The following is a 16,784-nucleotide window of genomic DNA, read 5'->3' on the forward strand; positions in this document are numbered from 1 at the left end:
ATAAAACTTCTTGACTTGGTCAGCAAGCTAACTGCTATGTGACAAGTGAAGAGTGAATATTCAGTGTGGAGAAACCTCGCTGCATTAGAAATGCTTTATTCCTAAGCTTTTAAATGAAGATGGAACTTTTCAGACTATGTTTGAATCTGCAAATACCCATCTGTGTGTGCCCGGTCCTCACTTTTGAGTCTGATAGATGTGCGTTTCACCCTCATACGTAACCACCCTAAGCCATTTAAACAGTACGTGATGGATGGGATACAGCGCGTCTCTGTCACTCTCCTTCTCCTCTCTCCGCTCTTCAATCAATCTCTTTTGTTTTTTCTGCGTTGTGCCCTCGCTCTTAACATTTTCATACCCTTCCTCCTCCCTCTGTTCGTACGCGCTGATGTTTGTCTTTCTCTTTGTATTCATCTGTCTCTGTGTCAGTGTCTCTGTTCTGCCTGCCTGCCCCTCTGTTTTCTTCATCCGACTGTCACAAATAATTGCTGCTTTCTTGGCTCGTGAATGCTGTAAAAGCGTTGTGTACGTGCGTGTGACAGCATCCGTGCAGAACACAATTTGCATATCATTTACTTAATTTCCGCTCAGTTAGTTGCTAGCATGATGGCTTAAAAAGCCACATAATAGATGGCACACTGCATGCGTATTTAACAGTATAATAATAAAGATGAATAATTACCTTATTTACATACCACTTCTCAAAATTAGGTTACAAAGTTCCTTGCAATTAAAAGGGATAAAAGACAAAAGGGACAGATCAGTAAAGCAGAAAGGTCAGTAAAGTAAAAAAGCAGTAAAATAATAACCATAATAAGGTTGTGTAAGGTTAATTAGCAGAACATGTGAGCAGAGGAGCTGAACTGAAGCTTTCATAAGCCCCAAAATGTGGAATTAATTATAATTAATATGAAAATGTGCATTTCAACTTGGCTTCTACGTAAATAGTTGACAGCGGGTCGAATAATATCAGAAACACGCATTTGCACTGGTAAGGTCAAACTGAAGTAATGTTGCTCTGGAGAAGTTTTTGAGTGGACGTACGATCTGCAGCGGGGCGGATTCTGATGGAAGGAAACTCATTCACAACCTTGCAATACATGCTTTAAAGAGGACCTATCATGCTTAATTTCAGGTGCATACTGGTCCATCTGAAATGCTCTGTTTGAGCTCCTGCCCCGCCTACCGAAAAGCCCAGTCTGTTCTGATTGGTCAGCTGGCCCACTCTGTTTTGATTGGTCAACAGAATCAAACTCTTCGGACTCCGCTCCAGCTCCGCTCTAACTAGCTTTGTTTGAGGGCGTGCCAAACTTGCTGCTAGGCAGGTATTATGCAAATGTATTACTTGGTGACATCACCACGTTACGGAAGAAAAGGCGGGACTTCAAGCAAGGCGTCTCAGGCAGTTCAGGACCAGTGGTACTGTGGCGGAGAGTAACTCCCTTTAGCGTGGACTTTGGGCTTTGTAACATTGCAGACCTTTTACCTGCACAAAAAAACTATATAACACACTAAAAGAAAGAGAAAAAGCATAATAGGTCCTCTTTAAATCATACAAACAAGCTTCATGATTGATACAAAAAATTATGTCGATAAAAATAGACAATGCAAACACAATACAAAAAAACCCAACATATTAAAAGTTAAGGTGTATAAAACATCTTCTGGTAAAGAAGAGATTTGAAGGATGAAACTGACTGAGCCGAGCTGAGTTCCTCTGGCAAACCGCAGCCTTGAAGACCTCTGACAACAAAAGCCCTCACTTTCACTCTCTAACTGGGATATAGGAATAGTTATAAGGTTCCTGCCTGCAGAGGACCTCAGGCCACATCAAGGCTCAAAAGACATTAAAAGAAAGACAACTAGGGGGCCAAAAAAAAGTGATAAAGTAAGAAGTGATTGAATACGATTTGCAGTTATCACCCCAACTGTGGATATTTGCAGCCAAAGTAGCAATCTGCTGTGTGAATCTTGAGCAGAGCTAATTTACTGGTGGTCCAACAAAGACGTCATCGATGGAGTACTCGTGACTACAGTTGGGATACATCCCAACTCGTCTGAAGACTTAGCTCTTGGGTATTTAGGCAACAGCGTAAAGAGAAGTCAGATCGAAGTGAGTTATCGAATGACTTTCAACGGTTGCAGAGGGGAGTTTCATAAACTATGCAATGAGAATAACAGTCAAGTCACAGTATTATCAGCTGTGTTTTTGCTTTTACTGCCTTCTCTCCACCTGTCTCACTTAAATCTCTCACACGCAACACACACTCACATGCACACATCTATCAAGACGAGTGGGTTTCCCCATGGTAATAAGTTCAAGACAGGTTGGACAAAGATTTAAGAGAGGGACAGACAAACAATATGACTCACCGCCGTGGGGACGGTGCAGTATGACAGCAGCCCCACCCTGTTATAAATCCTACTCCATTACTGACTGTGTGTGTGCTCTATAAATACATCTCTGTTGGTGATATTATGTGTGCATGCGACTTTGTATACCAGACGTATAGCTAGTCATTAGAGGACTGTTGAGCAATATTCAGATGGTGCTGGCTGCAAGGGTATTATCACCACTTCACAAACGGATCTCAGCGTGTGCGCCGATGCGTGTGCACCTGTATGTGAGTCGTCGACGTGCCAGCGACTCATAAACAAGTAGTAAATTCAGAATCCAACAGCAACCGCTGTTTACTTTGCGGCAATTAAAATTCCTCAGAGCAAACGAAAGCCTCAGAGTATATTGAACTTCAATAGTCTCACAGATGGCCCGATCTATCTTTGTCAAAATTTCCCATCAAAGGGAGGGGGGGAGGTCCGTCTGCAATGAGCAGATAAACTGGTCACAGATGAATACAAATACACAATATATATAATAAATCGACAGCAAGGCAGCTGCATGGAAATTGAATTCGCAGAGCGAATGAATTCGCAAGGAGAATGAATTGAGCCGGCATGCCGCCTGCAATAGGAGAAACCCCAGTGATTCACTTTTTGTACCCAGGGGGAGGTAGACGGCTGGATGAGGGAAAACAGCGATTTAGAAAATGATTTGCTATTTACACAAAGAGGAGAGGGAAAAATATGGAATGAGTGGATGGATGGATGAGCAGACAGATGAACCGATTCACTAATCGGGGATGATACTTTTGACTGTTAGAAAGTTCCAGGAGTTGTGTGAGTCTATAGCTACTGTATATAATATCAGCTGCATACAATGTTGACATGCTGATGTTTAGCAGGTGTAATGTTTACCTTGTTCATCATCTTAGTTTAGTGTGTTAGCATGCTAAAATTTGCGAATTAGCACAGAACTCATCGTACAGCTGAGCTTATGGGAATGTCCACACAGATATAATTAGTTTTCCAGGTATATAGTCAAGAATCAAAGTATTGGACATAGACTATATATAAGGAGTGGACGTAGTCACAGTGACATCACCCATTTGTTTGTGGACTGCCGTTTTGAAGCCTCGAGTTTGGCATTTTGGCCGTCACCATCTTGTTTTTTTGCAACCAGAAGTGACACGAGAGGGTGGAGCTAAGTACAAACGAACGCTGAATCTGACATTTTTAGGTGACCAAAATGTTACAACTAACTTTCATGAACTGAAAACACACTGTGAAAGGGTTAAAGTTCTAAGACGAAAACATGGACAACTCCCAGACCGGACAACGCCGTGGTAGCGACCTGTCAATCACAAGGTAGCCACGCCCTAAAGCATCCCTGCTTTATGGTCTATTAGACTATAAATGGGACCATCATTTACTAAATGAACATCATGCTGTATTGAAGAAGACTTGAAACTAGAGATTAAGACCATAAACTCATGTTTACAATGTTTACTGAGGTAATAAATCAAGTGAGAAGTAGGCTCATTTTCTCATAGACTTCTATACAATCAGACTTCTTTTTGCAACCAGAGGTGTCGCCCCCTGCTGGCTATTAGAAAGAATGCAAGTTTAAGGCACTTCCGCATTGGCTTCACTTTTTAGAACCGGAGGTTTCCCACTGGTGTTGGACAAATACATTTTGACCTGAAGGTGGTGCTAAATGAAACGTTAAGGGATCACTAATGTATCCTGAGGGAGACATGGATGTCTGTACCAAATTTCATAGCAATCCATCCAATATTTGTTGTCAAATGAAAAACCTCATGGTGGCGCTAAAGAAGAAGTCAGGGGATCATCAAAGTCAGTAAGATTTATCTTTTGTGGATCATGAATGCCTGTGCAAAATGTCTAGGCAATCCACTCTATAGCTGCTGAGATATTTCAGTCAGGATCAAAGTGATGGAGCGACCAACAGGCAGGCAGTCATTGCCTTTTTTAGCCATGCTGCTAGCATGGCTAAAACGGACAGAGGGTAGGAATGTACGGTATCTACAGCCAAATGCAAGGTCAGTCAGCAGTCAGAAAAATATGTAAAAAAGAGAAAGGAGATTGGAAGGGACTTTCTATTAAAATATATAGTTACTTCCAAAGAAGTAAAACCCTAAGAGGCCTCAAGGGAACAGTGAAAGGAAATATGGTCGGACAAAGGTGGGGAGGGAAAGAGTAAATAAATAAACGATGAGAGAAACAATAAGAGTGAAAGAGAAAGCGTGGCACTGACAAGGCCTGTTGTAACAAACAGCAGAAGGAGTAAACAGATGGAGAAAAGGGAAAGGGGATTTTGTTTTCAAAAAAAGCAGCACATGGTGAAGTCTGTTCCAACACAGCATTCATCCAAAAGAGCACAAGACTCAGATGAGAGAAGTCCAGCAGCAAGTCAGAACCAGTCACTCTGATCCAGAGCAGCAACACACCCAATCCCTCGACGCAGCCACTGGCAGGAAAACTCAGCATGTGCGTCTCTCTCAAATCTCTCTCCTTCTAGGCGTCTGTCACTCTGTATGCATTGCACAGTTGCTTGTGTTTTTATGTTATTTATTCAGTCTGTGTCTGTGAAACCCGTGCAGCGTTTGGTTGTTTGGGTTGGTCCCTCTTGGTTTACATCTTCATCTCATTTAGCGAAAGTACTGTTACTGTCTCTGTTGAAACTTCTGAGAACGTTCACACATAGTTCACCTCAACAAAACGAAGCGAGCGGATCAGTTTAGAAACATACAGTAATGGTGTACGAACTGAAAAAAAAACACTCCAATACGATCTCAAAAATGTGCTTGTACTTGAGAGACTTTTCTCAGATGCTAAAGAAAAACTTATCTGGCATATGGTCGACATAAATACTTTTGCTGATATTCACTGTAAGCAAAGTAGAATACGAACACGGAGTCTGTTCATTATATTAAAAAAAAGAAAGCCCTCCGACACAGTGTATTTACTGGAGCAATTCAAAAGTCTCATTATAAAAAGAAGAAGCTTTGAAAGTATTTCAAAAAACAAGAGATCTGCTCATTAGCGGTGCTCTAAAGTAAGTGAATTTCCTAGTGTCTGCTTGTCTTCTGGACTTTGCGCTGTTCTTTCTGGAGTTCCCCCCAACTTGACAAAGATACACATAAAGTTGAACAATAGTCTGCAATACCCAAGACACAGACATACAATCATCTACTTCCTGAGACTCTCCACTGATGTTGCATAAATCACATAAATTGTTGTTTTTTTACAAGGTGGAACACATACACACACGTAGCTTGACAACGGCCTGGCTATAGTCAAAGTTAGACTCAAAGTCTGGCTTGTTACACACACACACAATTTGCCAGAAGATTCCAAAGAAAATCTTGCAGACACACATGATCTGTCTTCTCAGTGGTACTTTGATCACTTGATAACACCGGGAGGAACTAACTGACAGGCCTAAATGCTTCCAGATAGGAATCCAATGAGCTTGGCCACATCGTGATGCAGTCGAGCTGTGATTGGACACGAGGGGGAAATGTGGACAGCAGGCAAAATCTGCACAAATTAGCGTATATATGAGCAAACAGACAAACTGTAGGGGCCCTATAAAACAATAACACAGTGTGCAGTGCTCATTCAATACAATAGCTCTTGCAAAAAAGAAGGAGCACAAAACTGTTCCGTACTACAGTTCACCTTCGCTGTGACTTTACAGCAGCCGGGCTCTTTTCACAGCAGACAAAAGTTCAACAAAAACGTAAAAAAAAGAAAAAGTGTTTTCAGTTCTTGTTTACGAGGAATGAGAGAAGAAACACAGGAAAAACGAGAAGTGGGCGTTTGGAGACTATCATCACAGTTCACAACAGAGGAGACTTTAATGAGTGATTTCTATGAAACATGTCTATCACTCATCCTCAAAAATGTTAACCGTTGACCCAAGACCCACATGTTTTTCAAGTAATTAGTTTGCAGTTCTGAAAGTTTTGCAGATGTTCTATTAGTGTGAAACTACAGTCTGTTTTGAATTTTGTCTGTGTATCTGCTAATGTCTGTATGCTTATGTTGGTATACATGCATGCTTTCCCCACCTCTATCACCAGCGTGGTGATCTCTCCCTCCAGCCTTTTGTTGAGGAGCACCTCCTTCTTCTTCAGCTCTATCTGTCTCTCCTCCTCATTAATCTCCAACTGCATGTCTCTCATCTCCTTCTCCAGGGTCTCCAGTGTCATGTTGCCCTTAGTAATGGCAGCCGCCTGGACGTTCATCTTTTCATCGTGGCTGAGCAACACCTCCTCGTGCTCCAGGAACTGAACGCTACTGTAGGTCGACACACACACACACACACACACACACACACACACACCAAGACACAAACATTATTTGATAGTTTAGATCCCCCTACTTGAATTCAGGCAACATTATGTAAACTTCGAATTATAAACATACAGTTCATTGCGGCGCTGCGTGGCCGTTTCATGATTCTTTTCTATGTCCAGAAATGCCTGCTCCTGCAGGTTGATGGTTTTTGTGAGTTTCATCAACTCCAGTTTGTTGTCCTCATACTCCTGACTGATCTGATGGTGCTTCAAGGAAACCTAGGAGATGTTAAAAAAGAGTGTACTATATGCTTTTAGACCAATAAGAGGGCACTCAGTGTTGATGTAGGGATACTTTTAAACTTCATTCTGATTGGTTGAACTTGCACTGCACACATCTGACTAAAAGAAAAACAGTTATCAATACAAATACAGATGCACAAAACAAAAATCTCATATATTTGTTTAGCTTTGTTCTGAGAAAAACAAAACAACGCTTTCGAAACGGCACATTTGTTATTCTTTATAAGAAAAAAAGAGTTCTGAGGCGTGTTTTTGCTCTTAAGTGCAATGGAATGCATCCTCTTGATAGTGCTAGACGATGACAGTAGACAGCACAATGTTAACTATTGTTAACGGTGAACTGTGTGTGGCTCACTGTTTAAGAGTCTTATGAAACACACAAAGATAAATACTGGGGAAAACTGGATGTGGGTTTGCCTCCTTAACATTTCTAGAAGGGCTCTTAAACCTTGTTTTAGACAGCTATAGAGTTGAGCTCGCTCAAAACAGCTCAACAACAGCCTTGGCTGTGTATCTCTGTTCAACCCTGGGTCCCCTGAATCATGTTATTCTTAATAACATATTTATTTAGCAAAGGAGACCCACAGCAGGGCTCAACAATAAGGATTGCTCGGGGCAAATAAAACGCCACATCGGGCTAGTAAATCTAGCATCTCACTTGCCCGAGCGAATGGTAAAAAAATAATTAAACACATTGTTTACTTCAGGAGCTGAGGATGGAAGTGGCGAAGGAGTGAGCTCTCTCTCACTCTCGCTCGCTATTATCTCTGTTGAGAGTTGCACATGCGCAGCACAGATCGGGCACTCGTATGAGAAAATGTCAGAGGAGGGTGAAGACAAAGTTTATGAGCTGAAGCGCTAGCGAGCATTTCAATCATCCTGGAAACAGGAGTTTAGTTGGGTGGCGTGAGAGAGATGTGGGCGAAACTCCTGAATCATTTACTCAAATAAAGATTAAACATTTTGTATAGAGGGCAAGTCAAAATTGACTTTGGGCAAGTAGATTTCTGACCCACCTACCCGACCGGGCAAGTGGAAAAAAAAAACGTTGAACCCTGTCCACAGTGTGTTTTGACTGGTCTCATCTGTATGTGTGTGTGTGTGTGTGCACGTGTGTGTGTGCCTTGACCTCGCAGATGTCGTTGCGCAGTTTGTCCCTCATTTGGGAGCTATTAGAGATCTTCATGTGAGTCTTTGTGAGTGATCTGGAATGGACACACACACACACACAAAGAAAACTATCAGAGATATTATACGCAATAACAGGGATGCAGGTATATCTTCACTGATGATTACGAACAAATGAACTGGTCAAGAAAAGTGCTAATAAAACAGTCTTACAGCCTTTTCAGAAGCAGCATTTGTTGCATCGCTATTACATTATTTTATTATGGATGTCTAGGCCTTCTTTTCTGCATTAGTATGCATTACTTTTATCAACCCTCCCTCTACAAAACACATGTTCACACACCGGTCCTTGTTGTTGACAATGGTACTTTGGATCTCGGTCTCATTCTCCAGCACTTTAACCTGCTCCGTCAGCTCGGTGATCGTCTGCGAGGCGACCTGCTTTAGTTTGACATACTTATTCTTCTCTTCCGTAATCATGCCGCACAGCTTATGGTGCTGGGAAACTCTAAAGGGAGAAAACGCTGATTAGCAACGAGCCCATTCTTCGTCTGCAGTACAATACCTGGCTCCAGGAGCAGGTTTTTGACATATTCATCATTTACAGTTATGTTGTTCTTTTGATCATTTGCATTCACTAAGTCGGTGAGAGCTGTGAAACATATTCATGTTCATCACAAATGATCAGTGAATCAACTAAAATGTCACGCAGTGTGACATTTCATTAAATTTCAATTTGCCGTTCATGTAAGACATGCGAGTTGTGAACTGTGACTCCTAAATATGAGAACTGTTCCCCGTATTACAATTACAGAGAGAGGATACGCAATATTTAATTATCATCCTCCTCGACTATAGATGCAGTTTTCGGGGCGGATCCACATCAGGCTGTAGTCTAGTGGTCGTGAACTAATTGAATATAGAGAGAATCTTGCTGTTGTACTGGGTGGTGCCAGATGCATTACTCTGTGTCTGAACACTGGAGTGTGACCAATTAGTAAGTTGGGGTTTTCTACCCTGACAACATGCGCAGATGTCTGAATTAATTGTGATCCCAGCTGTTACGCAGATCAGAGGAGCCAAACAAATAACCAGGGATTCAATTATCAGTCACATCAATATACTGCAGGAATTAAATTTGCTCCCCCACACTGATCGCTAAGACCAAGGACATATTGTACAGGTAGAGTTGACCCTGGATGCAGGATCACTATTCCTGCCGCTGCATATAATTCAAAAAACAATCTTTAAAATGTCTTGAATTATGCAGTGAAATCCCCACATTATACAAAAGAAACACAAAGTAAAAGAGAGGAACTAAGGCTATGAGACAGACAGGAAGAAGACAGTGACAGAATGAGTTGATTATGTTTCTCCTAATACTACCTATTAACAGCTTAATGGCTTCTCCGTGACCAAAGTCCTCTTTATCACGACACACACACCTTTCCCGTTTAATGAAAAGGTGTCTGACAAGGAAGTGAAGAAGGGAAAACAACAGTGAAACCTGCGCTGCAGCATAGTATTCAGCTTCTTGTGGTCCATGATGATGAGGTCTTTTTCTAGCAGTTCCTCTTGGATGTGCTGGTTCAGCTGCTGTGGACGGAGTTATACACAGGTAAAACTACGGTATCATCACTTCTGTGTCGGGGTGTGTTTACGTGTGCGCTCACAAAACATCAACCTTCAAATCAGATTTGTGGGTGTACATTTTTCAGTGTTGTAGCAGTTTCTCCTCTGACACTTTGAATACTTAAAGAAACAATACATAAATGAGCTGATCTTAGCAGACCTGGTTTAGATTTTCAAGAGTTTTGTGAAGTCATTGATTCATTTTGGAGCTGGTCATTGCCTTTACTTACTAATCAGGTGAGAGACTCCATGAATCTGTGTAGTAGTTGTCAGTGGCAGACTCAGGCTGTCTGAAGGGCAGGGGCGAAAAAATAAAAAGGGAACCATGCTGCATGCGGTGGGGCACCAGCATGCAGAAAGTTTTCTAGAATGCAGGGCAGCCAATATGGCACTGCATCATGTTTTCTCAATTTTAAGGCCACCCAATGCGTTTTCTCTACTGGAAGGACACCTTATAGGGCACTTCATTGCGTTTTCTCGACTGGAAGGGCACCCTAGAGGGCACTTCATTGCGTTTTCTCGACTGGAAGGGCACCCTAGAGGGTACTTTATCATGTTTTTTTCACTGGAGGGGCACCCTGGAAGGCACTCCCTCACATTTTCTCTCCTGGAAGGGCACCCTAAATAGCACTTCATGACGTTTTCTCTACTGGAAGAGCACCCTTAAGGGCACTTCATCACATTTTCTCTACTGGAACTGGAAGGGCACCATAGCGGGAACTTTATCCTGTTTTCTCTACTGGAAGGGCACCCTAGAGGGAACTTTATCCTGTTTTCTGTACTGGAAGGGCACCCTACGGGGCATTTCATCGCGTTTCTGCCACTGGAAGGATACCTAGAGGGTACTTTATCATGTTTTATCTTCCATAGAGGCATCAAAGAGGGCATTTCTGATGCGTTTTTTTCGAACATGGGTGCACCAAGTGTATGGTCCCACCAAATGGGTGGTCGCAAGTGATAATATATTAGAAAAAGCAGATACTCTTGATTTCAGTAGACAGGAAGAGGAATCCAGAACCCCTTATAAAAGACGTTTCTGCCAAAAAATCTCCCCCTTAGACTCTGTCTTCAATTAAACTGGACTAAAATTGCCTCGTCTCTATATATTTTTTTCAAATCATTCTGAAATCATCACATTGGAGTGACAGTAATATTGTTAGGGCAGAAAAGCCCTGACATTATTGCACTCTTTGGAATTGTGTTTTTGTCATTTTAGGTCACACTCAAGAGGGCCTAAAATACAGTTTAAGTTCCTCTTTGATGATTTTTGACACATTGGTGTTAAATATGCATGTCTGTGTTTGTAAAAGTTATTAAAAATGCACTAATGATGACATTGAAACCTATTTTAAATGTACCTGTGTGTGTGTGTGTGTGTGTGTGTGTGTGTGCGTTTGTATTGCACCTCAGCCCTAAGCAGTTCCCGGTGCTTCTGGCCCCTCTCCTCCACTTTGATCCGTGTCAGACATCTGAGGTTATGGAGTTCTTCTCGGAGGCAGTTTGACTCCCTCAGCAGCCCCTGAATCACCCCATACTGCTGCATCTTCTGGCTCTCCTTCTCAGCTACTGATAGCTGGTTGGGAACACGTTTAGAGTCATTTTCAGTTGGAAAAATCTCACAATTTGACTGCAATTGAAGGGTTACTGACAGCAGAATAGGACAGCAAAGAGGACAGAAAGTCCCGTATTATGAGGAAGATGGATATTGAAACTTTTCGATGTAAAGTTCAGACGTTTCAGATAACCTTGCGGATAAAAGTGCGATGGGAAATCTCATTTTGCCTTCTACATCTGAAGATAAAGTCGCTAGAAAATGAAAAATATCAACATAAAAATGGCATTTATTTAGAAAAGCTAGTGACAAGAAGTGAAAAAAGGTCTAAAACATATATTAAAACTAACACTGCTATCACAGTTCCAACAACAACAACAAAAAAGATAATGATAGGCTCCACAAAGACAGGGCTATTGCAGTAAATTGCATTACATTTTTACAGCTGCTAATGATAATGTGTCCACCCACGCTCATTGTTCCCACCTGCTTTTCAAAGCTGACTTTGAGAGCATCCACCTCTTTCTGAAGCTCCATCCTCCGCTCAATACCGGCCTCATGTTTGGGAACAGCATCTAACTAGAAATTCAAGAAAAAAATCAAAAGTCTGTTCAGATTTTCAGTCTTCAAGCAGATCTTACATCAGTCCTGAATCTTAGTAAAATGCTGTAAAAACTTATTATATCATTTGTTTCCCTGGATGTAGTCCATTAGACTTTCCATACTGAGCAAAGAAAAGACCATGACCAAACTTCAAATCAAATTCAGTTAAAGCATATTCTATTCCACATTAAACATTGATTGCAAAATAATTAATACTATATATCAGAGTTTCCCCGAGGCCTCTCTGATAGCCGTTGGATCCAGTGACACTGAAACTATTTGAAAAACTAATGAAAAATGAATGTCTTCAGGCGTTGGGATTGCCCCCTCTCTGCAGGGGCTGCCAGGCCGCCTGTTGAGTGGTACGAGCTCCATATTTAAAAATTGTTAGTCCCTTGAAGAAGAAGAATACTAAATCAGTAGGTTTAAAGCTGGAGTAGGCAGTATAATGTTGGAATCAATGGGCAAAACTTTCCATAATAACCTTTCAGCATATTGTAATTCAAGTGTTCTGAGAGAAAACTAGACTTCTGCACCTCCTCATGGCTCTGTTTTCAGGCTTTACAAAAATCTAGCCTGTGACGGGAGACTTTGGCCAATCACAGGTCATTTCAGAGAGAGCGTTCCTATTGGCTGTTCTACAAAGACAGATGCATGTCCCATCAACACGCTCTCATCCTAACACGTCACATACTGACACCCCTTGGCGTCACTTTAGGTTTAGACAACAAAACCGCTTAGTTAGGTTTTGGAAAAAACAACTTGGTTGGGTTTAAAACTACTACGTTTGTAAAGTGAAAATGAAACTGAACGTTGAGAACACGGGACACGAACGAACAGCTGATTGTAACGTGAAAGTGAAGCTTAACGCATGGGATACAAACAGCTGTCTCCTGGATGAAAGCCCTGTGTTGTTGGGCCCATCCGCCACCCCTTCCTCCCACCCTTTGTGTGTCTTTACGCTCTTCAAACTACGTCCCTTTCTCTGAGCATTTACTGTTGCCGCGGATGGGTTTACACTGTACTTAATGGAAAGCCTGGTGCGTCTCATACCGGCGCTAAAGGATGCCTTGGGGGATCAGCATCAAACACTGACGGCCGTGACAAAGCGTCGGTATTTCACGCTCCTTGGACTGAGAACAGGCGGGTCCCTTTGGTGAAAGTCTGATCAGAATCAGAATCCATTTAATTTGCCAAGTACACACATACAAGGAATTTGATTCTGGCTTTTATGCATCTTTCTAAATGTACTTACACAGAAATAGAGAAAAACAGCTAGGGACAAGGACAACAAAGCTGGACAAATAAAAGTGAGGAATAGACAGGTTCAATGTTGGAATATCCTGCAAGAAAGTTGCTGTTCCAGCATTGGCAACAACGGGCAAAAGCAACCCCAAAACAAGAAGATAGACTCATCAAAAAGAGAGTCTGACAATATTGGCAAAGTGTTTCAGAGATGGAGAGAAAATGTTGCCAATAGTTTAGCCTTCTGCTCACGGCTGTGGCTAGTGCTGTGAGTTAGCCTCTCAGCCACGGTAGCCACCGCAGTAGCTCGGGGCGAGCATCATTTTCTCTCCATCTCTCTAATAGTTCAGCTTTCTGTGTGAACTCTTTTAGGAGCTTACGTAGGACGGAGAGGGGAGAGCTGCAGGATGAGGGCTGTATTCTCAAATTCTGCTTTTTTTTTTTGCTTTGTCCAGAAACCTGCCTACCCAGGGGTACCACTTGAATTACAATATGCTGAAAGGTTATTATGGAATTTTTGCCCAATGATGCCAGAAACAAACCGCCTACCCCAGCTATTAGAGTTTTAAAAAGGAAACCGGCGCAACTTTATTTCAGCTACAGACATGAAGCACTAAATACTATCACTACTTTACATCCAGATTAAGCCTCGTGTGGTGTAAAGTTGAGAACACAACATTGTGTAAATATCACAGCCATCAATCACATCCTATCTGAGACAATAGAATGTTTGTCTTAATAGCTTACCACATTTTTGTGGTGAACCCGTCATCTAAACAGCCTTCACAGTCAAATTAATAATGAGTTATTGTTCACGTGAGAGTCGTTATTGATTGGCAGATAAGTGGAAATTAATGAATCACTGCTTTGTTTTTCAATATTTCCTCAATGTGTGAATTCCCTGAAGTGCCGTTGTGATTTCCTTTCATACCGTTATGTGCTTTGTGAGATGTGCTGATGCATTTCCCATGACTCTCCCCTCTCCTCTACTTCTTTCTCTTTAAAAACTGTGAACATCAGTAAAATTACAGGAAGCTCAAGAGTAAAAAAAAAAATGCTTCTGGTGTAATGCAGATTATCGTTTTAATGTGCTCATTACTGGCACCGTGACATTCACACGCAAAACTTTCCCACACCTGTGTTTAAGCCGTTATTTTTAAATGCAGAATTTTCCAAACCAATAGCCAAAATAAGTAAAAACATAATGCTGCAAACCATGAGGAGTACGTGTTTTAACATTGTGAGGTTTACTGGTAGAAACTGAATATTTACAAGCTGCAAATAGAGGTCCGGCATGTACAGAACGTCTCTCTGGGGAAAATAGCAGAAGCCTTTAGGTGCTAAAAAGTTTCTTCTTTACTCATTGAAAGTAAAAAATCTACAGGTCACCTGTGCCTGTAAATCATCGTAGACAGACTGCGTGTGCTCTAGATGTTCAGTTGCCATGGTCAACGCAAGCTCCATCCTCTTGAGGGCTTGCGCCTGCCTGAGGAGAAACACAGGCACCCTTTCAAATATTTATCATTTTCACAAGGCTGTAAGACTCCTACACAAAATGGGGAAACTCAAAATTAGGCTCATTATATGCATGTATTCCTGTCGAATATGCAGGTGTTCGGCAGTGAGGGAATGCTCTGAACTAATCAAATTTATGCCTAAAATAAAAAATCATACACGGACTATTCATGAGAAAATTCCATGCACATACTGAAGAGCGTAAAAGCCCTTACATACAGCGTGTAATTATTGAGGTGTATAGATGTATATGTGGGGGACTCATTTACATGTGCGATATGGTGCTCGGTTTGACATCACTCTGTACCTATTATTCTCCCTGAGCCGCAGAGAGTGGCTCTCATACAGGTGCTTCCTGTCGGACATGATGTTCCGCAGCTTTATTTCCAGGATACCTCTGGTGATGAAAAACACAATGATATGCATGAAAAAAACGCCCAGCAAAAGCCTCTCCTCTGACTCTAAAACTCCAGCCGTAGTGCCCATTTTTGACTGTATATTGTACTTGTTCCCCATGAGTTCAGCCTCATCCTCCCTGTTGACCTCCTGCTCTTTCAGCAGCATTCTGTTCTCCCCATGACCCTCGTCTATTTGGGCCCTGGGACCCTTCAGCTCCTCGTTCAACTTCTTCTTCTTCGACGTCAGGGCGCTGTTACGCTCGGCCGCCTGCTTCACTTCCTGTTCCATTTCTGAAATCTCTGCATTCAGTGCTTCTGTTTTCTCCATTGCAGATCTGATGCGTTTAGGGAGGTGAAAGAAAAATTGAAACATAAAGAACAAGTGTAAGTAATAACACCAAGAGAGGAGTATCCATTTATGACTTTTCACTTGCACTGTAAGAGTGCATATCTTATGAAATAACAGCGTGTGTGTGTTTCCTCCATCTTTTACATGCATCCCCAAGTACCCCTCCGCTTTGTGAATTTCAAATTACAAGTCACAGCTCACATGGCTCATACGGACGGTTCCACTGCATCACTTGCGAGCCAAATATTAATTTGAAATAAACATAAAAGAGACTGCAGTGCCAGTGGAACTATTCTCTGGAGAGGAAGGGGCTTTTGACTGCATCTGCACTTGAATACAAGCAGTCTGATGCATATGTTTGCCATGTTTTCTTTCTAAATTGAATTAGAGGGGATTCACACCTTTAAATCCTCGAGAAGAAATTTGACTGTTGCTACAAATAGTACCCCATTTTTCAGTTCTTCATGTCGACTAAGACATGCCTTTTTCGCAGGGTTGCAAAGCCAACACTGCGTCAAAGAGAGTGTGGCTGGAGAGATGTGTTACAGAGAGGAAGCCGAACAAGTATACACCCAGAAACTGATGCCTCTGGCAGGGAAATGAATGAAGAAACTGATATTTTGCTTCAGATTCTGCGTTTGTTTTTCTGTTCCGTATCAGGTCCAATCAAAAGTTTACACAGCGCAAAAACAATTGCCTTTTCCATTTGGGAAAACTACAGTACGATAACTCATCCAGTTAAATCCAGCTCATTCGTGTACAGGATATTAAGATGAAGGGAAGGAGACAGATTACAGAAGGATTTGAGCCAACTGACAGGGAGTGACTTAATTTTCAAAAGATGTTTCTGCTGTCTTTTCTTCTCAATGTCGTCTCACTGAAGCACACTCGCTGGCTCATTTTTTAGTCCTGGTGTTTGAAACACATAAAGAATATTAAAGCGGCTGCATGTACTTACTCCCACTTAGCGCGTTTCCTTTGAATCTCCTTAAAAATCTGGTCGGGGGTGCTGATGAGGGCTTTTTTCTCAGCCTTGTTAGACACACAAATGTAAGAAAAGCAAATTATAAAGTTATGTTATTGATGTTTTTTCTGTATGCTATATCCACTTACACACGCGCTCTCTCACACAGACCTTTTTGAGCTCTATGATCTCCATCTTGTCTTCCAGCTCTTTTTGTTCTTTCAATATCTGCGTTTCACAGGTTTCCACGTCTTCTGTCAGACTTCTGTGCGTGGAGTGAGGGCACAAAAAGAACGCTTATTATCTGAAGGATTTGAATTAACAACACTTAAAAGGTTCGGCTGCACTGCTTCTTATTAAAATGGAACAAAAAAGACAACGTCATGAAGAGCTCTACAGAGTGAATGTGTTCACCTGTATCAATCTGCAGGGC

At 41.8% G+C, this 16,784-nt stretch overlaps 2 protein-coding genes across 5 annotated transcripts in view; one reads left to right on the forward strand and one right to left on the reverse strand.

Annotated features, from left to right (window-relative positions):
* Nucleotides 1-117, forward strand: part of LOC119482856 (gamma-secretase activating protein) — a 53,775-nt gene extending 53,658 nt beyond the window's left edge. The window contains exon 34 of the mRNA XM_037760753.1: nt 107-117. The gene's annotated coding sequence lies outside the window, so the exon portion shown is untranslated. The remainder of the gene's footprint in view (nt 1-106) is intronic.
* The window catches only part of ccdc146 (coiled-coil domain containing 146), a 54,222-nt gene that overhangs the window by 9,981 nt on the left and 27,457 nt on the right, over nt 1-16,784 (reverse strand). For 2 of the 4 annotated variants that reach the window (XM_037760749.1, XM_037760751.1), the window contains exons 7-18: nt 16,523-16,616; nt 16,346-16,419; nt 15,146-15,373; nt 14,948-15,037; nt 14,515-14,611; nt 11,764-11,856; nt 11,131-11,298; nt 9,601-9,689; nt 8,437-8,601; nt 8,095-8,170; nt 6,793-6,941; nt 6,435-6,663 (exon numbers count right to left, since the gene is read on the reverse strand). In XM_037760749.1, the coding sequence (XP_037616677.1) occupies nt 6,435-6,663; nt 6,793-6,941; nt 8,095-8,170; nt 8,437-8,601; nt 9,601-9,689; nt 11,131-11,298; nt 11,764-11,856; nt 14,515-14,611; nt 14,948-15,037; nt 15,146-15,373; nt 16,346-16,419; nt 16,523-16,616 (1,552 nt within the window). The remainder of the gene's footprint in view (nt 1-6,434; nt 6,664-6,792; nt 6,942-8,094; nt 8,171-8,436; nt 8,602-9,600; nt 9,690-11,130; nt 11,299-11,763; nt 11,857-14,514; nt 14,612-14,947; nt 15,038-15,145; nt 15,374-16,345; nt 16,420-16,522; nt 16,617-16,784) is intronic. The other 2 variants (XM_037760750.1, XM_037760752.1) reach the window with 2 other exon arrangements.

The sequence above is a fragment of the Sebastes umbrosus genome, chromosome 23 (assembly GCF_015220745.1).
Source record: "Sebastes umbrosus isolate fSebUmb1 chromosome 23, fSebUmb1.pri, whole genome shotgun sequence".
Classification (NCBI taxonomy): Eukaryota; Metazoa; Chordata; class Actinopteri; order Perciformes; family Sebastidae; genus Sebastes; species Sebastes umbrosus.